This window comes from Aquarana catesbeiana, linkage group LG04 (assembly GCF_042186555.1).
Source record: "Aquarana catesbeiana isolate 2022-GZ linkage group LG04, ASM4218655v1, whole genome shotgun sequence".
NCBI classification, from domain to species: Eukaryota; Metazoa; Chordata; class Amphibia; order Anura; family Ranidae; genus Aquarana; species Aquarana catesbeiana.
The window spans coordinates 39,066,822-39,087,083 of record NC_133327.1 but is presented as its reverse complement, the minus strand read 5'-3'; the positions used below and the strand labels follow the sequence as shown (position 1 = coordinate 39,087,083).

The following is a 20,262-nucleotide window of genomic DNA, read 5'->3' as shown; positions in this document are numbered from 1 at the left end:
GCAACAGTTAAAAAAAAAGAGCATATATTTCAAAGAATGGGGGCAGGGGTGGAGGGGCAATTTGCCCCTAACATTAGGGGCGGATTGTCCCCATGCTTCGGCATATATTTTTTACTCTTTTTTTGGCACCGATTGTTGTGGTTTTATTGAATTAATGTTTTATTGTTACCATTGTTTGCTTTTGAGGTACACCATTCAGCTGCAGTACTGATTTATTTATCTTGACAGCAACAGCAATTGCTCTCACGATACGTAAATCAGTGACTTCAGCGCTGTAGGAGGTGATTTCACCACCACAGTTAAAAAAAAAATGGTGCATGTATGCCCATCATTAGAAGTGGGTGGATGCAGGGAGGTATTCTAATGGTGGGCATACCCACCGATCAATATATTTTTTTCGTTCAGCCCACAGGCTGCATGAAAAAAAAGAACATTACAATATATGCCCAACAAGGACCAGCAACGTACTGGTATGTTGCTGGACTTTGAGTGGTTATACCAGAATGATGCCTGCAGGTTTAGGTATTATCTTGGTATTGTTCTTTTCAACCAGCGGTCGGCTTTCATGTAAAAGCAATCCTAGCAGCTAATTAGCCGTTAGACTGCTTTTACAAGCAGCGGGAGGGAACGTGCCTCTCCCGTCATCTTCCTTGGTTTTCTGGGTCTCTCCTGTCCCACCAGGGAAATTGATAATGCAGCTGATGGTTCCGCCAGCTGACCATAGAGCTGATTAAAGATCAGAACAGCTCCAATCATCTCTATGGCCTAAGAAACAGGAAGCTACGAGCATTTCATGACTTCGGTTTCACCGGATATAAACAGCGCCATTGGGAAATTGGAAAAGCATCTTATCACACCGACCCCAAAAAAAAAAATTAAGAAAAAGAAAAGAAAGCACAGCTGTCCCCCCGTGCTCGTGCGCAAATATGAACGCAAGCGTCGGTCTCTTGTCATATGTAAACAGCAATTGCACCATGCATGTGAGGTATCACCTCGAAGGTCAGATCAAGGGCAGTAATTTTAGCAGTAGACCTCCTTAGCAAATCTAAAGTAGTAACCTGTAAAGGCTTTTAAAGGCTTTTAAAAACGTATGTAGTTTGTCACCGTTGCACAGTTGTACGCAATTTTAAAGCATGCCGTGTTTGGTATCTATGTACTCGGGATAAGATCATCTTTTATATTCTATCAAACATTTGGGCAATATAGTGTGTTTTAGTGCATTAAAATTCAAAAAAGTGTTTTTGTTTCCAAAAAAATTGCGTTTGAAAAATCCGTTGCGCAAATACTGTGTGAAAAAAAAAAAATTGCAACACCCACCATTTTAATCTGTAGGGCCTCAAATATATAATGTTTGGGGGTTCAGAATAATTTTCTAGCAAAAAAAAAAAAAATTTTTTCCATGTAAACGAAAAGTGTCAGGGCTTTGTCTTCAAGTGGTTAGAAGAGTGAGAGTGGGTGATGTGTGGCATAAGCTTCTAATGTTGTGCATAAAATATCAGGACAGGTTAACCCCCCCAAATGACCCTTTTTGGAAAGTAGACACCCCAAGATATTTGCTGATAGGCATGTTAAGTCCATGGAATATTTTATATTTTGCCACAAGTTTTGGGAAAATTACAAACTTTTGGGTTTTTTTTGGCACAGAGTTGTCACTAAATTATATATTGCTCAAACATGCCATGGGCATATGTGGAATTACACCCCAAAATACATTCTGCTGCTTCTCCTGAGTATGGGGATACAACATATGTGAGACTTTTTGGGAGCCTAGCCGTGTACAGGACCCCAAAAAACAATCACCACCTTCATGCTTTCTAAGGGCAGAAATTGTAATTTCACTTCCTCACTACCCATCACAGTTTCGGAGGCCATGAAATGTCAAGATAGCACAAAACCCCCACAAATGACCCCATTTTGGAAAGTAGACACTTCAAGCTATTTTCTGAGGGGTGTGTTGTGTCCATGGAATATTTTATATTTTGCCACAAGTTTCAGGAAAATTACAATATTTTTTTTTTTACACAAAGTTGTCACTAAATGATATATTGTTCTAACATGGCATGGTTATATGTGGAATTACACCCCAAAATACATTCTGCTGCTTCTCCTGAGTATGGGGATAGCACATGTGTGAGGCTTTTTGGGAGCCTATCCACGTACGGGGCCCTGAAAACCAAGAAAAAAAAGCGAGATCTGCAAAATACTCAACATGCCTCTCAGCAAATAGCGTGGGGTGTCTACTTTCCAAAATGGGGTCATTTGGGGGGGGTTGTGCTATCTGGGCATTTCATGGCATCTGAAACTGTGATAGGTAGTGAGGAGTATAATCAAGAATTTACGCCCTTAGAAACCCTGAAAGCGGTGCTTGGGTTTCGGGGTCCTGTACGCGGCTAGACTGCCAAAAAATCCCACACATGTGGTATCCCCGTACTCAAGAGAAGCAGAAGAATGTATTTTGCGGTGTAATTTCACATATGCCCATGGCATGTTTGAGCAATATATCATTTCAGTGACAACTTTGTGTAAAAATGTATTTATTTATTTTTTTGTCATATTTCAATCACTTGTGACAAAAAATAATGTATTCAATGTGCTTAACAAGCCTCTCAGCAAATTCCTTGGGGTGTCTACTTTGCAAAAGGGGGTCATTTGGGGGGGTTTGTACTGCCCTGCTATTTTAGCACCTCAAGAAATGAGATAGGCAGTCATAAACTAAAAGCTGCGTAAATTCCAGAAAATGTACCCTAGTTTGTAGACGCTATAACTTTTGCACAAAGCAATAAATATACGCTTATTATTTTTTTTTTACCTAAGATGGGTAAATGTCATGTGGCTGAATGCTTTTTGGCCTAAATGTATGACTAAAATTGAGTTTATTGTATTTTTCTTATACCAAAAAGAAGAAAATATCATTTTTTTTCCAAATTTTTGGTCTTTTTTTGTTTATATTGCAAAAAATAAAAACCGCAGAGGTGATCAAATAACACCAAAAGAAAGCTCTATCTGTGTGATTGGTCACAGTGATTACATGCTACAGACAAAGCACTGTATCATGTGATAGCTGTGGCCAATCACAGAATCACAGCTATCCCGATAGTACATAATGGCTATGAATGGATGCCATTCATAAAAGGATTTCTTATAACAGTGATCATCACTGTTATTAGCATTAATAGCATAAAAAAAAATACTGATCACTTCCCTAGATTTTTAATTTTTTTTACATACTGTCACCAATCAGTATTCCTGATCACTGCCACACCAGTCATATGATGACGCTGTACTGCTCCGGTGACAGCGTGTAAAAAAAAAAACAGTGCAAAAAAGAAATAAACAAAGTTATTTATTTTCCAAAGAAGTGTGACAAAATGTTACAACTTCAAAAAATTCACCATGCCTCTTAGACTTCCTACTTTCCAAAAAGGGGTAATTTAGAAAGTATTTCCTGGCATTTTAGGGCCCCAAGAAATAAGATAGACAGTCAGTACATCCGACAGATCAGTTTTCATATACAGTATATGTACCAAAGCTTGTAGACGCTATAATTTTCATACAGACTAAATAATATGCACTGTTTTGGGACACGTTTACCAAGGAATTATAGCTGTATAAATTTTAGCCTAAATTAATGAAGAAAAAATTACTTATTTGCAAAGTATTATGACAAACTATGAAAAACTTGTTTTTTCAAAACTTTTGGTCTTTTTTATTTTTTAGCAAAAAATAAAAAAAACACTGGTGAATCACCACCACCACCACCAAAAGAAAGCTCTATCTGTCTCCAAAAAAAAAAAAAGTTCATTTGAGTACAGTGTTGCATGACTTTTGTAATGGTCATTCAAAGTGTGACAACACTGAAAGCTGAAATTGGCCTGAGCAGGAAGGAGTTGAAAGTGTCCGGTATTGAGGTGGTTAAGCACAAAAAACCCTACAGTAATGAATCTGTATCCATATGACTATCAATATCAGCACCTAAAAATGCGTTATTATTTTTTACAAAATAAAACTGTGTATAGGGAGTTTTCATGAAATGCCAAAAGAAGAAAACAAGCTGGAATTTTATTGCTCGTGTATTTATGCCTTCTCACATTTGTGATCCTCTATTTCCTTACTGTATTCTTATTTCACAGCTGTGTGACAATTGCTATGGATTATGAATAATACAACATGGAAATAGCTATTTCAATGGAAAGCATATTTAAACTTATTATTTGTGTTAGCTGTGTTTACAGAATGCTTACAAATCACTGCTTGCCCAATTTCTAATATATAAGGGCCAATGCTTATCTTTTATTTCAGCTGTATAATTCATTTCCATCTCTCATCCGTTGGCTACCTGGGAGCCACAGAAAAATTGTGCTTCATATAGATGAACTGCATGCCTTTATCAGAGAAACCTTTACCAACCAGAGGAACGAGCTGGATGTCAATGACCTGAGAAATGTTGTTGAGGTCTTCCTTCTCAGACAAAGGGAGGTATACATCATTCTTTGTAGCCTGTGTCTTTAATATTTTTCATTAAAGGGTGTCCTGAACGGGTGGGAACATTAGTCTAGGTGTCAATTCTAGTCTACAGGCCTGCTTGTTCCTTTCACGATCTAATTGAGGAACATCTGTCTTCTACTGAGTACTGAATCAAGAGAGTACTGTATCTTTAATGCCACTAAATGCAACTATATCTACAATCATGCTACTTGGGCAGGTTATGTCATATCTCAGTTGTTGGTAAAGTTATCCCACTTTTACCTTTATGTTACAGAAATGTTCATTTGAAAAACTACTAGTATGTGGCCAGCTGTTGGTTATAGTTTCTGTTATGAAACTTGACGCTCTAGCTAATAGTCAATATTGGCTATGCTACTCCCATTGTGAGCACTGAATGAAAAATCTGCAAACAAATGTGTTTTTGTCTACATTGGGGAGATTCCCATTCACTGTCTGTCCTAGAAGTGGGTAACAATCTCCCAGCAATAAAACCCTGATAGAGGTTTTAGCCTTTCCCTACTTTTTTCAGAACAAATCAAAAGCTTTGGCTGGAATTGGTCTTTAAAGCTTGATGGTCAGCATGTCTTTCAGTCAGCTAACCTTTTTAAGGTAAACTCAGTGTAGTGCTACTCCCATAACAAGAATACTGTCTAGGTCTTCTCCACATGTTTCATCCTGCAGCCAGGCACACAGGCTCAATCACACGCTTCTTCAATGACCAGTCTAGGGGTGTTTTTGTTTTTGGATAGGGTTGAGGGAATTGGGTGGGATACTCCAACAACAACCATATACATTTGAAGACTTTCAGTATTCTTCAGGACAAGCTATATTAAAGTATGTGCTTGTAGCAAACAGTAGACTTCAGCTTTTAAAGTGGTGGTGGTAGTAGTTAACTGTGAATTCCTTTCTTAGACTCACAGGAGCAGAGTCCCTTTAAGCCAAAGGTTAGTTGGACAAAGCTCTTCAGGACACCAGCCTGTGTCTCCTTTAAATAGACACACAGATGACTTTCTCTAGCACCTGAGGGGTAGCAAAAGCACATAGGTCCCTGAGATCTCTCAAGCGTCTGTACTCACACAAGGCCCAAGAACGCTTCATTCCAACTTCGAAGGGACACCTTACTCTGGTGCTACCTGACCAGATCTTCTGTGGGCAGTCCCCCTAGTCAGCTTTCTTTAGATCTAGAGTCTCAGCATCCAGGCCCTCAGGTGGCCTTCCTAAGGGCTCACGTTGGCAGACATAACAGCAACTTTGCCTGAGAGGGCAGCGTGCCCACTAGGCTGGACTAATCCTTTCTGGGAAAAGACCTTGAGCTCAGTGTGCTGACAGAATATATATAGTCTTCCTACATGCCATCAGAGTATGCCTCTGTGGGATAGGCCAGGGCTGCATCAATATTTATGATGCCATGTGCAAAGCTACACACCTATCATCCAGAAACTTCTCAAGTTCCCTGAATACAGAAGAAGCTGTCAGACAGAATGGCAGCAGTGGAGCACACTGAGCAGACCTGACTAGCAGAGTGCAGCTTCACTGAGTACAGTGAGCAAACTATGCTTTTACCTAACAAACAATTACACCAACACAAACTAAATCCTATCTACTGTATCTAAATCTAGCACCTAACTAGGAGGGTGCAACATCTGCAATTGGTACCTCCATGTTTTTAATAACATATTTTCTTTAAAGCGGAAATATCTATTTTGGCCGCGGGTTTCCAAAACCTTTTAAATCTGGCTCTATACCGGATGAAGGTTGAGGACCTCATGGCTGTATCATATGAATTCCAGGGAAAATATAATGACATAATTCTTAACTGTGTGAAATTTAGGAAAAGCCAAATCCAGAGTTATATTTTAGTGATGCAAATCTGACATCTCTTATTACGGACTTGTTTGCTGCTGGAATGGACACAACCTCTGCTACTCTCCGATGGAGCCTTCTGTTAATGATGAAGTACCCAGAAATCCAAAGTAAGTTTTTGTGCTTTTATTTAGGCATGACAGAGGTTCTCTCAATTTACCTCAATTATCTGATGGCTTCTTTGTGACCACTTAGATCACAGGGAATCTATAAATAGGTGCCGAATATAGTACAGAGTTCCTTTTGGATTTTACTGTTGTGTTTATACCTTGAACAGGTATTCATACCCCTTGAAATTTTCCACATTTTGTCATGTTACAACCAAAAACGTAAATGTATTTTATTGGGACTTTATGTGATAGACCAACACAAAGTGACACGTAATTGTGAAGTAGAAGGAAAATGATAAATGTTTTCCGAAAATGTTTTACAAATAAATATGTGAAAAATGTTTTGTGCATTCGTATTCAGCTCCCCTAAGTCAATACTTTGTAGAACCACCTTTTGCTGCAATTACAGCTGCAAGTCTTTTTGGGTAGGTCTCTACCAGCTTTGCACATCTAGAGTGAAATTTTTGCCCATTCTTCTTTACAAAATAGCTCAAGCTCTGTCAGTAATTTTCAAGTCTTGCCACAGATTCTCAATTGGATTCAGGTCTGGACTTTGACTGAGCCATTCTAACAAATGAATATGCTTTGATCTAGACCATTCCATTGTAGCTCTGGCTGTATGTTTAGAGTCGTTGTCCTGCTGGAAGGTGAACCTTTGCCCCAGTCTCAAGCCTTTTGCAGACTAACACGTTCTCTTCTAAGTTTGCCCTGTATTTGGCTCCATCCATCTTCCCATCAACTCTGACCAGCTTCCCTGTCCTTGCTGAAGAAAAGCATCCCCACAACATAATGCTGCCACCACCATGTTTCACGGTGGGCATGTTGTATTCAGGGTGATGTGCAGTGTTAGTTTTCTGCCACACGTAGTGTTTTTCTTTTAGGCCAAAAAGTTCAATTTTGGTCTCATCTGACCAGAGCATCTTCTTCCACATGTTTGCTGTGTCCCCCACATGGCTTCTCGCAAACTGCAAACGGGACTTCTTATGGCTTTCTTGCAACAATGACTTTCTTCTTGCCACTCTTCCATAAACGCCAGATTTGTGGAGTGCATGACTAATAGTTGTCCTGTGAACAGATTCTCCCACCTGAGCTGTGGATCTCCGCATCTCCTCCAGAGTTACCACGGGTCTCTTGGCTGCTTCTCTGATTAATGCTCTCCTTGCCTGACCTGTCAGTTTACGTGGATGGCCATGTCTTGGTAGGTTTGAAGTTTGGCCCTCATGATGCTGTTTGTTTATTGGGTTCTCTTACAAACCTCTGAGGGCTTCACAGAACAGCTGTATTTATACTGAGATTAAATTACACACAGGTGGACTCTATTTACTAATTAGGTGACTTCTGAAGGCAAATGGTTTCACTAGATTTTAGTTAGGGGTATTAGAGTAAAGGGGGCTGAATACAAATGCACACCACACTTTTCACATATTTATTTATACAAAAATTTTGAAAACCACTTATTTTTCCTCCACTTCACAATTATGTGCCACTTTGTGTTGGTCTATCACATTATATATATATTTATGTTTTTGGTTGTAACATGACAAAATGTGGAAAATTTAAAGGGGTATGAATACTTTTTCAAGGCACTGTATTTAAAGTGGCGTTTCACTCCCAAAAAAAAAAATTCATTGATGTGCATAAAAAAAACATTTGGAAAAAATTTTCTTTTTTTACTCACCTACCTCTAAATGCCTGTTGCTAGGGCGTCCCTCGTAATCTGCCTCCTTCAGTGCCTGGGCTCAGTGGGCATTGCAGAGGGCTAGGTTGCCATAACAACTGGGCGTGCACTTCCGCCGCCACCCGTTGTTATGGCAACCTGTATACTTTACAGCGCCGAGACGATGCATTACTGCGCATGTGCGAGAATGGGGCACAATATCCCGGAACTAATTGCTTGTGGGCTTCACATGCCCACAAGCAAAATAACAACGGCCAGAGCACAGTCATCAAAGTTTTTTTAAAAGATGAAACAGGACATCGGAGGACAATTTTAATAGGTGACGTGAGTGTTATAATAACATTGTAAACGCTTGTGAAAGGTTCTAAAAAAAAAAAATTGAGATTGTAGTTGGAACTCCGCTTTAAGTTCAGCAACCAGAGAGAATTCATTCTGCTGAGTTCATTTGGTACAATATAAATACTGATTGGTTGCAATTGTTTTGGGTTTCTGGTGCTAAAAAAGACTGTCACCTTGACCTTGTCTCTGGAAAGGTCAACTGACCCCCATATGCCTGTGCCCCCTCAAGGCCACTTGCGCCTCTGCAGCCAGAACTGAGATTGACTGTGGTGGCGACCTGGGGGACAGTGGGGGACAGTGACATCGCTCCCCTGGTCTGAAATAGAATCCCTCAAAAGAACTAGTTCTGACCAGCTCAATTTAATAAATATAACTGGTTCCCAAAAATTATAGGTAATAACGCCAGGGGAAGTTGATACAGAAAAATCTCATTGCCACCTGGGTGATCAGGAAGGAATTTCCATCCCTGGGGCAAATTGGACCATGCCTTATTGGGATTTTTATCTTCCTCTGAATCGGCTGTGGGTATAGGATTGCGTATATGGAGGTTTTCTATGTATTTATTTTTTTTTACTATTGGTTGAACTTGATTAGAATACTAGATCATTACATAAAATATATTTTTAATGCAGCTGGTGTAAGTATCTGAGTTTGCCATGTTATCAGCAACTTGCAAACCCCTATACTACTGTACACCACCTAAACAGGTAGAGGGTAGGGATGAGCTTCGTGTTCGAGTCGAACCCATGTTCGACTCGAACATCGTCTGTTCGCCTGTTCGCCGAATTGCGAACGATATGGGCATATATATATATCCCAGCTTAGTGCAGCTACAGGCCATTAGTATGTCTGGAAGGCCAAGAAGGAGAGGCAGACAGTCACAAGCCAATAAGAGAGGGCAAGCGGGCTCTGTGTCTAGTGCTGGTCATGGAGACGGTGCATCCTCATCAGCACGTGGCCGTGGGACAAGCTTGGCCTTTTTTTCGGCAGCTGGCCGTGTTGAGCCGCAACATGCGGAAGACTTGGTCGAGTGGATGTCCAAGCCGTCCTCATCCTCCTCATCCTCTCTCACTCATGCCCAGGGTACTTTGGCAAAGCAGCGGCCTCTTCCCTTGGCTCAATGTCATCAGTGACTCCTTCCCTAGCCCCACCATGTCCTCCTGAGGAGTCCCTCGAACTGTTTGACAACAGTGTTGGGTACATGCTCCAGGAGGATGCCCAGCGTTTGAAAGGCTCTGATGATGATACTGAGCTCGATGAAGGCAGTAATGTGAGCACGGACAGAGGGGTGCCCAAAAAGGACAGCAATCTGGCAGTCATGCTCCCCCTGCTGCAGCATACTGCCAGGTTTGCTCCAGTGATGAGGAGGGAGGGGATGATGAGGTCACTGACTCAACGTGGGTGCCTGATAGGAGAGAGGAGGAGGAGGAGGTGGCACATCACCAACGAGGCAGGATGCCCTCCAGGGGACAGCCTAAGGGCAGCACCTTGACTGCATCACACCCCAAAGCTCCACATGTGCAGGGCGCTGCAGTCTCTGCGTGTTATTCAAAAAGTTCTTTGGTGTGGGCCTTTTTTGAGACAAGTGCATCAGATCGCACCGCTGCTATTTGCAACATATGTCTCAAGCGTATCTCGCGTGGCCAAAACATTTCCCGCTTGGGTACCACATGCTTGACCAGACATATGTTGACCTGCCATGCAGTTCGTTGGCAAGCGTATCTAAAAGACCCACACCAAAGAACAAAGAAGACCTCTCCTTGCTCCTCATCAGCTGAGATCTCCAACCCCACTATACCTTCAGTCCTCTCTGAGACCTGCACTGAGAGGAATGAAGGTGTAGAATTAGGTGTGTCACAGCCAAGTACTTGTGAGCAATCTGCTTTTGGTACACCGACGTCAGATTGTACCAGGCAAATTTCCCTGCCCCAGCTGCTGCACCGCCGAAAGAAGTTTGCTCCCAGCCATCCACATGCCCAGCGGTTGAATGCTAGCTTGGCAAAATTGCTAGCACTTCAACTGCTGCCTTTTCAGTTGGTAGACTCTGCCCCCTTCCGTGAGTTTGTGGAATGTGCAGTTCCTCAGTGGCAGGTACCCAAACGCCACCTTTTTCTCACGGAAGGCGATTCCGGCTCTCTACCGGCATGTGGAAGGCAATGTCCATGCCTCGCTGGACAGGGCGGTCAATGGTAAGGTGCATATTACCGCTGACTCATGGTCCAGCAGGCATGGACAGGGACGTTACCTAAGTTTCACGGCGCATTGGGTGACTCTGCTGGCAGCTGGGAAGGATGCAGGACAAGGTGCAGTAGTGTTGGAGGTTGTTCCGCCACCACGCCTCCAAAATGCTAATGATTGTGACACACCTCTCTCCTCCACCCCCTCCTCTTCTTTTTCCTCCATGGCCTCTTCCTGTGCTTTGTCCTCGGAACCAGCGGTGCTCCGTAGCCGTTCAAGGGGCTACGCAAGTACGCAGGCCAAAAGATGCCATGCGGTGTTTGAGCTGGTGTGCTTGGGGGACAGGAGCCACACTGGGGCAGAGGTTCTGTCAGCTCTGCAGGGGCAGGTTCAGAGGTGGTTGACGCCACGCCAACTTAAGGCAGGAATGGTGGTTTGTGACAATGGCACCAACCTCCTCTCTGCCCTCCGACAGGGACAAATGACCCATGTGCCCTGTTTGGCTCACGTCCTTAACTTGGTGGTGCAGCGGTTCTTGGGCAGGTACCCGGGCTTACAGGATGTCCTGAGGCAGGCCAGGAAAGTCTGTGTGCATTTCCACCGGTCATATAATGCCAGTGCTCGGCTGACGGACCTCCAAAAGGAGTTTAACCTGCCCAAGAACCGCCTAATCTGTGACATGCCCACCAGGTGGAACTCAACGTTGGCCATGCTGCAGCGGCTGCACACGCAGCAGAGGGCCATCAATGAGTACCTGTGCGACTATGGCACCAGGACAGGGTCAGGGGAGCTTGTTTTTTTTCCCCATGCCAGTGGGCCATGATCAGGGATGCATGCACTGTCCTGTCACCATTTGAGGAGGCCACGAGGATGGTGAGCAGTGACAGTGCATGCATCAGTGACACTGTCCCCCTTGTCCACCTGTTGGAGCACATGCTGCGAGGAATAATGGACAGGGCACTTGAGGCAGAACAGAGGCAGGAAGAAGAGGACTTCCTTAGCTCTCAAGGCCCCCTTTATCCAGACAGTGTTCCTGCGTGCCCGCCGATCACACAGGAAGAGGAGGAGGAGGAAGAAGATTGTGTCAGTATGGAGGTGGAGCCTGGCACTCAGCATCAGCAGCAGTCTTTAAGGGATCAGTCCCAAGAAACACATGGACTTGTACGTGGCTGGGAGGAGGTGGCTGCGGACCATGTCGTGCTTAGTGACCCAGAGGACTCCGGACCGAATGCCTCAGCAAACCTACGCTGCATGGCCTCCCTGATCCTGCAAAGCCTGCGGAAGGATCCTCGTATTCGTGGTATCAAGGAGAAGGACCAATACTGGCTGGCAACCCTCCTTGATCCACGTTACAAGGGTAAGGTTGCGGACCTTATCTTGCCATCGCAGAGGGAGCAGAGGATGAAACATCTTCGGGAGGCCTTGCAGAAAGGTCTGTGCAATGCATTCCCAGAGACTGGGAGGTTACAAACTCCTGTTTCTGGACAACGTGTTGCTGAGGCTTCGGTCAGTCAAAGAAGGAGCGGTGGAGAAGGTGGCCGTTTGACCGATGCATTCAGACAATTTTTTGGTCCGCAGCCCCAAGGTATGATCGGTTCCAGCAACCATCGCCAGCGTCTGTTTTTCCATGGTGCAGGAATACCTAGGGGCAAGATCTGACTTGGACACCTTTCCCACTGAAAATCCTCTGGGTTACTGGGTCTTGAGGACGGATCACTGGCCAGAGCTTGCACAGTATGCAATTGAGCTACTGGCCTGTCCTGCATCCAGCGTTCTTTCGGAACGCACATTCAGTGCTGCTGGAGGCTTTGTAACCAATCACAGGGTGCGTCTGTCCACCGACTCGGTCGATCGACTGACCTTCATAAAAATTAATCAGTCTTGGATCACCACCAGCTACCAAGCACCTGATGCTGATGTAACGGAATATTTTTTTTTGAAATCTCGGATCCCTTCAAAGACTGCCTATGCTGATGCTGAGTGACTATCCCTGAGTAATTATCCTCTTCCTCCTCAATCATCACGCTGATAGCTTGTAAGAACATTTTTGGTTCTGGGCACCACCACCAGTGCCTAAGGCCCAATTTTTCAGCCCCTGTTTAACAGGGGCATGTAATTACAATTTTTGATGCAATACTTTGCAGCAGGGCTCATTTCTGCGTTCCAACTAGAGTATCTGTGAGAGGTTGCAGTGTTGTGGCACCAGTGCCTAAGGCCCAATTTTTCAGCCCCTGTTTAACAGGGGCGTGTTATTACAATTTTTGATGCAATACTTTGCAGCAGGGCTCATTTCTGCATTCCAACTAGAGTATCTGTGAGGGGTTGCAGTGTTGTGGCACCAGCACCAGTGCCTAAGGCCTAATTTTTCAGCCCCTGTTCAACAGGGGCATGTAATTACAATTCTTGATCTAATATTTCACAGCAGGGCCCATTTCTGCACCCACAAAGAGTGAGTGAGGACTTACAGTGTTGTGGCACCACCACCACCAAAGGCCCAATTTTTCTGCCCTTGTTCAACAGGGGCATGTAATTACAATTCTTGATCTAATATTTCACAGCAGGGCCCTGTGAGGGCTCACAGTGTTTTGGCCACAACAACACCTAAGGCCCAAATTTCTGCTGAGTATATAGGGCAGGCCCCTACTTTCAAACATCTAACTTACAAACGACTCCTACTTGCAAACAGAAGGAGACAACAGGAAGTGAGATGAAATCTACCCCTAGGAAGGGAAATTCTCTCCTGTAAGAGTTAATATGGGAAAAACATTTCTCCTTTCAACTGATGCTTTCCAATCCTTGTTCCACAAAAAACCCCAAATTTTCAAAAAACATTTGTCATTGGGACAAAAAGTGAGGTGAAATCTTCTGAAGAGGAGGAAAGACAGCAAAACAAATGTCACAGGGGTGATAACCCTTCCCTATGTTTTCCAAAAAGCTTAAAAAAGATTTTTTGGCTGGAGCTAAACACGTTAAAAATTTACCCGTTAAAAATTACAAACAGATTCTACTTAACAACAAACCTACAGTCCCTGTCTTGTTTGCACCGCCTGTATACTGCTGTTCAGAGTATATAGGGCCTGGTGGCCCCACACCTTTCCTTATTTTAATTTGGGTGCGGGGTTCCCCTTAATATCCATACAAGACCCAAAGGGCCTGGTAATGGTCTGGGGGTTACCCATGCCATTTGTCTCACTGATTTTTATCCATATTGCCAGGACCCGACATTACATTAAACCCGCAAGCAGTTTTAAACGAGATTTTTTCCTTTAAAAATGATATTTTGTGCAGGGAGTGCTCTAAACACGGGAAACACGCGCCACTTTACAGGCATACTATAGACACACCCCAGGTACGATATTTAAAGGAATATTTCACTTTTTTTTTTTTTACTTTAAGCATCATTAAAATCACTGCTCCCAAAAAAAACGTCCGTTTTTAAAAGTTTTGTTTGCATCGATACAAGTCCCCTGGGGCAGGACCCGGGTCCCCAAACCCTTTTTAGGACAATACCATGCAAATTAGCCTTTAAAATGAGCACTTTTGATTTCGAACGTTCGAGTCCCATAGACGTCAATGGGGTTCTAACGTTCGTGCGAATTTTCGGTCCGTTCACAGGTTCTGGTGCGAACCAAACCGGAGGGGTGTTCGGCTCATCCCTAGTAGAGGGCAAATGTGTTGACAAAGAATAAGACGATAGAAGGAGAAAGCAGAGAAAAAAGAGGGATGAACTTATCTGCTGCTGTCCATTCAGCTTTCAGCAGGCTGTGGTGGGGAAATAAACCAACTGTATTTACTGCATGTATAATTGGTATAATTCACCAATCTTTGCGGTTCTGGGGGCTGTGCAATCAGCAGCTAAAACAGCTCCCACCATATACTGCATGTATTTCATCTGTATTTAGCTGTTTGCTTAACTGCTTCTCTCTCTTCCTTCAGTCAGTCCATCCCCCACGCAGTTAGAAATCACTCTCTAGGAACACACTTAACCCTTTGATTGCCCTCGGTGTTAACCCCTTCCCCGCCAGTGTCATTTATACATTGAAAGTGCATTTTTTTAGCACTAATCACTGTATTAGTGTCACTGGTCCCCAAGAAGTGAAAAGTGTCACTTAGTGTCCAATTTGTCTGCCATAATGTCGCAAAAAAAAAATCGCTGATCACTGCCATAAATTGTAGATGTGATAACTTTTGCGCAAACCAGTCAATATATGCTTATTGGGATTTTTTTTTTTACTAAAAATATGTAGAAGAATACATATTGGCCTAAATAAAAATATTTTTTTTTTTCAACATTGTCGCCCTTTTTTTGTTGAAAGAACAAACAATAAAAAACGCAGAGGTGATCAAATACCACCAAAAGAAAGCTCTATTTTTGACACTTTTGACACTATTTTGGGATCATGGACATTTATACAGTGGTCAGAGCTACAAATAGTCACTGATTACTGTATAAATAACACTGGCAGGGAAGGGGTAAAACACTAGGGGACGATCAAGTGGTTAAGTGTGTTCCCTGCATGTATTCTAACTGTAGGGGGATGAGCTCACTACAACATGATCACTGCTTCCGATGACAGGGATCAGTAGAACCCTGTCATGTTGCTAGGCAGAAAAGGGAAATGCCTTGTTTACATAGGCATCTCCCTGTTTTGCCTCTCCTCGCCGCAATTGCGGGCCGCAAGCGAACATCGAGTTTGCGGGACCCGCGGGTACGCTAGGCGGCAAATTCAAAGGGATGTACAGGTACACCCTTTTGCCTGCCCATGTCATTCTGCATAATTCAGCGTGCGGCGGTTGGCAATTGGTTAAAGTTGCATGGTCCAGGACTGATTTCTTCATCTGCGCTTTAGCCTAGGTTCACACAGAGGGCGGGTTTGAAACCGGCAATGCAGTCCGACTTCGGGAGCAATTTGACAGATATCTGTGCGGGTTCATGCACAGATGTCTATTCAAATCGCCCCCAATGTGGCCAAAAGTAGTACAGGAACTACTTTTGGGAATCGGTGCGACGCCGCAAACTCTCTCCTGTCTTCCTCAGCCTTTTAAAATATGGGTTTTGTCCCTCTTTGAGTAGAGTGCCTATTCTTGTATTTCTTCTCACTACTCACTGAGACCTTGGCCAAAGCAAGTATACAGGTTTGCTGCTCTGACTGTGAGCATGTTCTGGGTCAGTGGTGCTTTAGGTACTAATGCAATGATGAGGATGACAGCCCTGGAACCTACAGAATTTAAAACACATGAGTAGTAGCATGCACAACACATTTATCCCAGCAATTTTGTTTAATGAACTATTTAATTGGACAAAATAGAAAAACTTTAAATAAGAGCCTATATGTCTTTATCTCAATGACAGAAAACGTCCAGACTGAAATTGAAAAAGTCATTGGTTCAGGAGAACCTCGGGCAATACATAGAAAACAGATGCCATATACTGATGCCGTCATTCATGAAACCCAAAGGTTTGGTAACATTGTGCCAACAAACATTCCACATGCCACTACTCAAGATGTGACTTTCAAAGGATTCTTTATACCCAAAGTGAGTATCACAATTTACCTTTTATTTTATATCAGGGTTAGGCAACCTTAAGAGTCCATTCACACAGGGGTGACTTTGGATCCGACTTGAAGTTGCCCCTAGTTGCCTCAAGTCGCATGACATGATAAAATCAATGCAAGTGAATGAGAGCCATCTTAATGCACACTACTGCCCTATACTAATATGCCCAGTGTATTGCTTCACACTGACCTGAGAATCTCCTCTTTCCTGCTCCTGGCACCTCACTGAGACCGCTAGCTGGGATAAGAGGTGGAATGCAGTTGGTATCACTCCATGGGACAGAAGCCAGCACTACAGAGGAGGCTTTAGCTTATGTGACTCTTTACCCCTACTACAGCTCCAACTTTACAAGTAGTCCCTCTGCATTGCACTCTGTGTGATGCTCTGGAATGGCAGATCAGCAAACCCAGATCTACTAGCCACCCGTGCGCGATATACTGGTAGATCGCGATCTACAGGTTGCTCACTCCCGTCTTATATGGACTAAGCAATTTTTAAATACATTGGTTAAAAAAATGCTGGTATGAAAAAATACATTTGCTTTTTATTCTTGGTGTTGCCTTATTTTATAATGACAGGTGTTCACTGATTTTTTTTTTTTGTGTACAGGGCCAAATTAAAATGTTAAATGGTCAATCAAGTTAAAGCCACCAAACCAGCTGCTGACAAGGCCATGCCTACAATCACATTGGAAAAAATAACCTTAAAGTTTCAGTTCACTTCTAGTCTATTCACATTGTTGTCAATCTAGATGAAGGTGGTACTCCTTGGACCCCTGAAACACTTTGCCTACTTTTTGGACTGGAAACACGAAACGACTATTGATTGGGGGAATTCACAAAAAATGGTTGTGGTACTCTAAACCATCTGACCTAGGTGGATGCCACCACAATAATGTTTGCTTCTAACAAAGAAGGAAATTTGTTAAAAGTGACAGCAACTTGGGGCTACCCAATCCTTTACTAAAAGCATACAAAAAACATTGGCCAAATACTCCAAAAACTGATCCCCTCTTAGTCCCCTTTTTCTTTCTTCTTGCCCCCAACCACCCCCACACCCCTCTGAATAAATAAATAAATAAAATAGGTGAACACCAACTAAACCTACCATCACTAGGTCACCGCTGCGAGTAGGCAGTAATTTTACAATGACAGTTTCCATGATTAACCACTTCCCGCTCAGTCTATAGCAGAGTGACGGCTGGGCAGTGGCTTTGCCATTCTGACTGGACGTCATATGACATCCTTCAGAACGGGCGGCTCGTACATGCCCTCGGGGATGTTGCACAGCGCAGAGAACCGTGGTGCGGAGTGTCCTTCGGACACAATGCATCACTGCTCACGGTAAAGAGACTATGAAGTGAGTCTTTACCATGTGATCAGCTGTGTCCAATCACAGCTGCTCACAGTGTAAATAGGAAATGCCGTTATCTGCATCGCTTTCCTCAGTGGGGACATGCACACAGTGCAATGATTATCAGTGCAGCCCCATCAGCGATGCCTGTTAGTGCCCCCAGAAGTGATTCCCCTCAGTGCTGCCTATCTGTACCCATCAGTGCTACCTATGAGTGCCCATCAATTCTGCCTCATCAGTGCTGCCTATCAGTGCCCGTCAGGGTAGCTTCATCAGCGCACATCAGTGAAGGAGAAAAATAACTTATTTACAAAATTTTATAACAGAAACTAAGAAAAACCTTATTTTTTTTCAAAATTTTCATTTTTTTTTTTCATTTGTTTAGCAAAAAAAAAAAATAAAAAACAGTGGTGATTAAATACCACCGAAAGAAAGCTCTATCTGTCTAAAAAATGATAAAATTTTGTTTGGGTACAGCGTTGCATGACTGCGCAATTGTCATTCAGAGTACGACAGTGCTGAAAGCTGAAAATTAGCTTGGGCAGGAAAGGGGGGGTGGTGCAAGTGCCCCGTATTGAAGTGTTTTATTCACTTTAAATGATGGTCCCCTTATGTGCTCCTCTTTGGTCATATAAATATACCACTGGCATTATTTTGCTGTACTTGTTTGATAAGTGCAAAAAATATCTGTTGATGCTGCCAGAAATCCAGTAAGCTCAACTTTCTGCGCTTCCTGACTGTTTTATCAGTAGCATTGCTGTCAACTCTCTTTTTGAAATACCAAACATGTCCTCCCTATCTTGGGAAGAATGGGAGGTAATCTGTAGCCCTAACACACTTGCTGCCCCAAGGGGACAATGCTGCTCCTTTATAGATACAGTACAGTGAATGAGCATTGTTAAACTAGAACAAGTGTGTTACTTGCAGGAGCAATAGGTAAAAATAAAAAAATAAAAGCCTGAAAAAAAAATCATTCACCAGATTTAAGGACTGGTAAGATGCCATGTTACATTTTTGTTCTTGTGTTTAGACACATTTTAATCTATTTTAGAACATGTCCAAGGAACATAGAACAATGAGCCCCTACGTTTCTATCATCTCCGGTACATTTGTGTGAGGTTAAGATTGAAAGATTGAAGTTCTGGAGATACTAGAAATACAACTATTGTGTATCTACATACATATGCATGGACAAATCTTATTTCTTATGTAAATTAACCCTTCATTTTCACATTTTGTTTTAGAAATGGATGCATAGGTAATCTTCCCACTGAAAATTAAACCATGAGATGCATACAAGGAGTGTAGCCTATAGAGATGAGCTCAGGCATGTTTGGATTCTAGTCCAAACCCACCTGAGTTATCCTGTCAGAGAGCTGCCATCTGTTCATCATATGCCAATCATAAGCTGTCAAGGAATTACCCTCCCTGCAACCACACATATACCAGTGTTAATGGATAGGTGTGGCTGCAGACAAAGTGTCCCTTGGCCACTTATGATTGGCCAAATACAGTGACCTGATGGGAACCCTCAAGTGGGTCCAAAGTAGGATCTGAACACACCTGAACTCATAGCTACTGCTGAACAGTCCCCCAAACACTGCTGTGCTGCCCCAGTTCACTCCATTTTCATTCATTTGCAATCCAGTGATCCTGGAAAGCACCTGCTGGTGATGCTGGAGCACAAATTGCAGCCTTTTTTCCTCTCCTTTTTACACATCATACTTATAGCGCTAAGAAATTTATTGCAGAAACAAATCAGATTTAAATACCAGAAGATTAAGGTGATACTTTTCAAAGAAGTATGAGGGTTGTCATAGCTGGCATCCTGAAGAAAATGTTAGTTGTCTGGTTGTCTTTGACTTTAAGACACTAACCCCAAACATACTGTAAAGGAAAGTCACAAAAGTGTCTGAATTTCCTACCTCTATAATTGATCAGGGCCAGCTTCTCAGAAACGACCCTGTGTACATGTACTGATAAGAGAGAGGAGAGTTCAGGAGCAGTTGCAAAAAATGCCCAACTGCTCCTAAATGTCCGTTTAGCAGCAGCAGTGTACATGAGGCTTTAGATGACTTTCAAGTGAGACTAGAGCTTCAAACATGTGCCTGACCAACAGGTTTGTGCCCATGTCATGAAGAGGTCTGTATGTTCCTGTGTATTTAGGCTGCCATTGTTGACCTCTTCTTTTGAGAAGCTTCCAAGCTGTCAAAGCTGGCATTTTGACTTCAACTTTAATAAATGTCACTAACCTAAAATATGTAAACAGATAATAAATGCTGACACTTTTCCAACAACCAGACAGTTAGCAATTTAACCTCTTGCCAACTGAGCTATAGCAAAATGACAGCTACAGTACAGTTGGCCAGTTCTGGGAGGACATCATATGATATCCTCTCATGCTTGGCCCACTGCAGCACGCACCCAGCATGCTCTGTGATTGCTGTGTCCTTTGGACACAGCTGATCATAGATCGGGGTAAAGAGCCAATCACAGTGGCTCACAATGTAAATACACTTGACGGTGAGAGATGGTAACAGGCTAGTGTAAAATGGGACATCTGCACTGATAATCAGGGCATTGGTCATCAGTGCCGGATTATCAGTGCTGCCCATCAGTGCCACCAATCAGTGCCCATGAGTGCAGCCTCATCAACGCACATTAGCAAAGAAGAAAAAATACCTGTTTGTAAAATTG

The 20,262-nt window shown here is 43.0% G+C and overlaps 1 protein-coding gene across 6 annotated transcripts in view; it reads left to right on the top strand.

The window, feature by feature from the left end:
- The window catches only part of LOC141139169 (cytochrome P450 2K4-like), a 112,765-nt gene that overhangs the window by 68,480 nt on the left and 24,023 nt on the right, over positions 1-20,262 (top strand). For all 6 annotated transcript variants that reach the window (XM_073625068.1, XM_073625067.1, XM_073625069.1 and 3 more), the window contains 3 exons: positions 4,300-4,476; positions 6,317-6,458; positions 16,007-16,191. In XM_073625068.1, the coding sequence (XP_073481169.1) occupies positions 4,300-4,476; positions 6,317-6,458; positions 16,007-16,191 (504 nt within the window). The remainder of the gene's footprint in view (positions 1-4,299; positions 4,477-6,316; positions 6,459-16,006; positions 16,192-20,262) is intronic.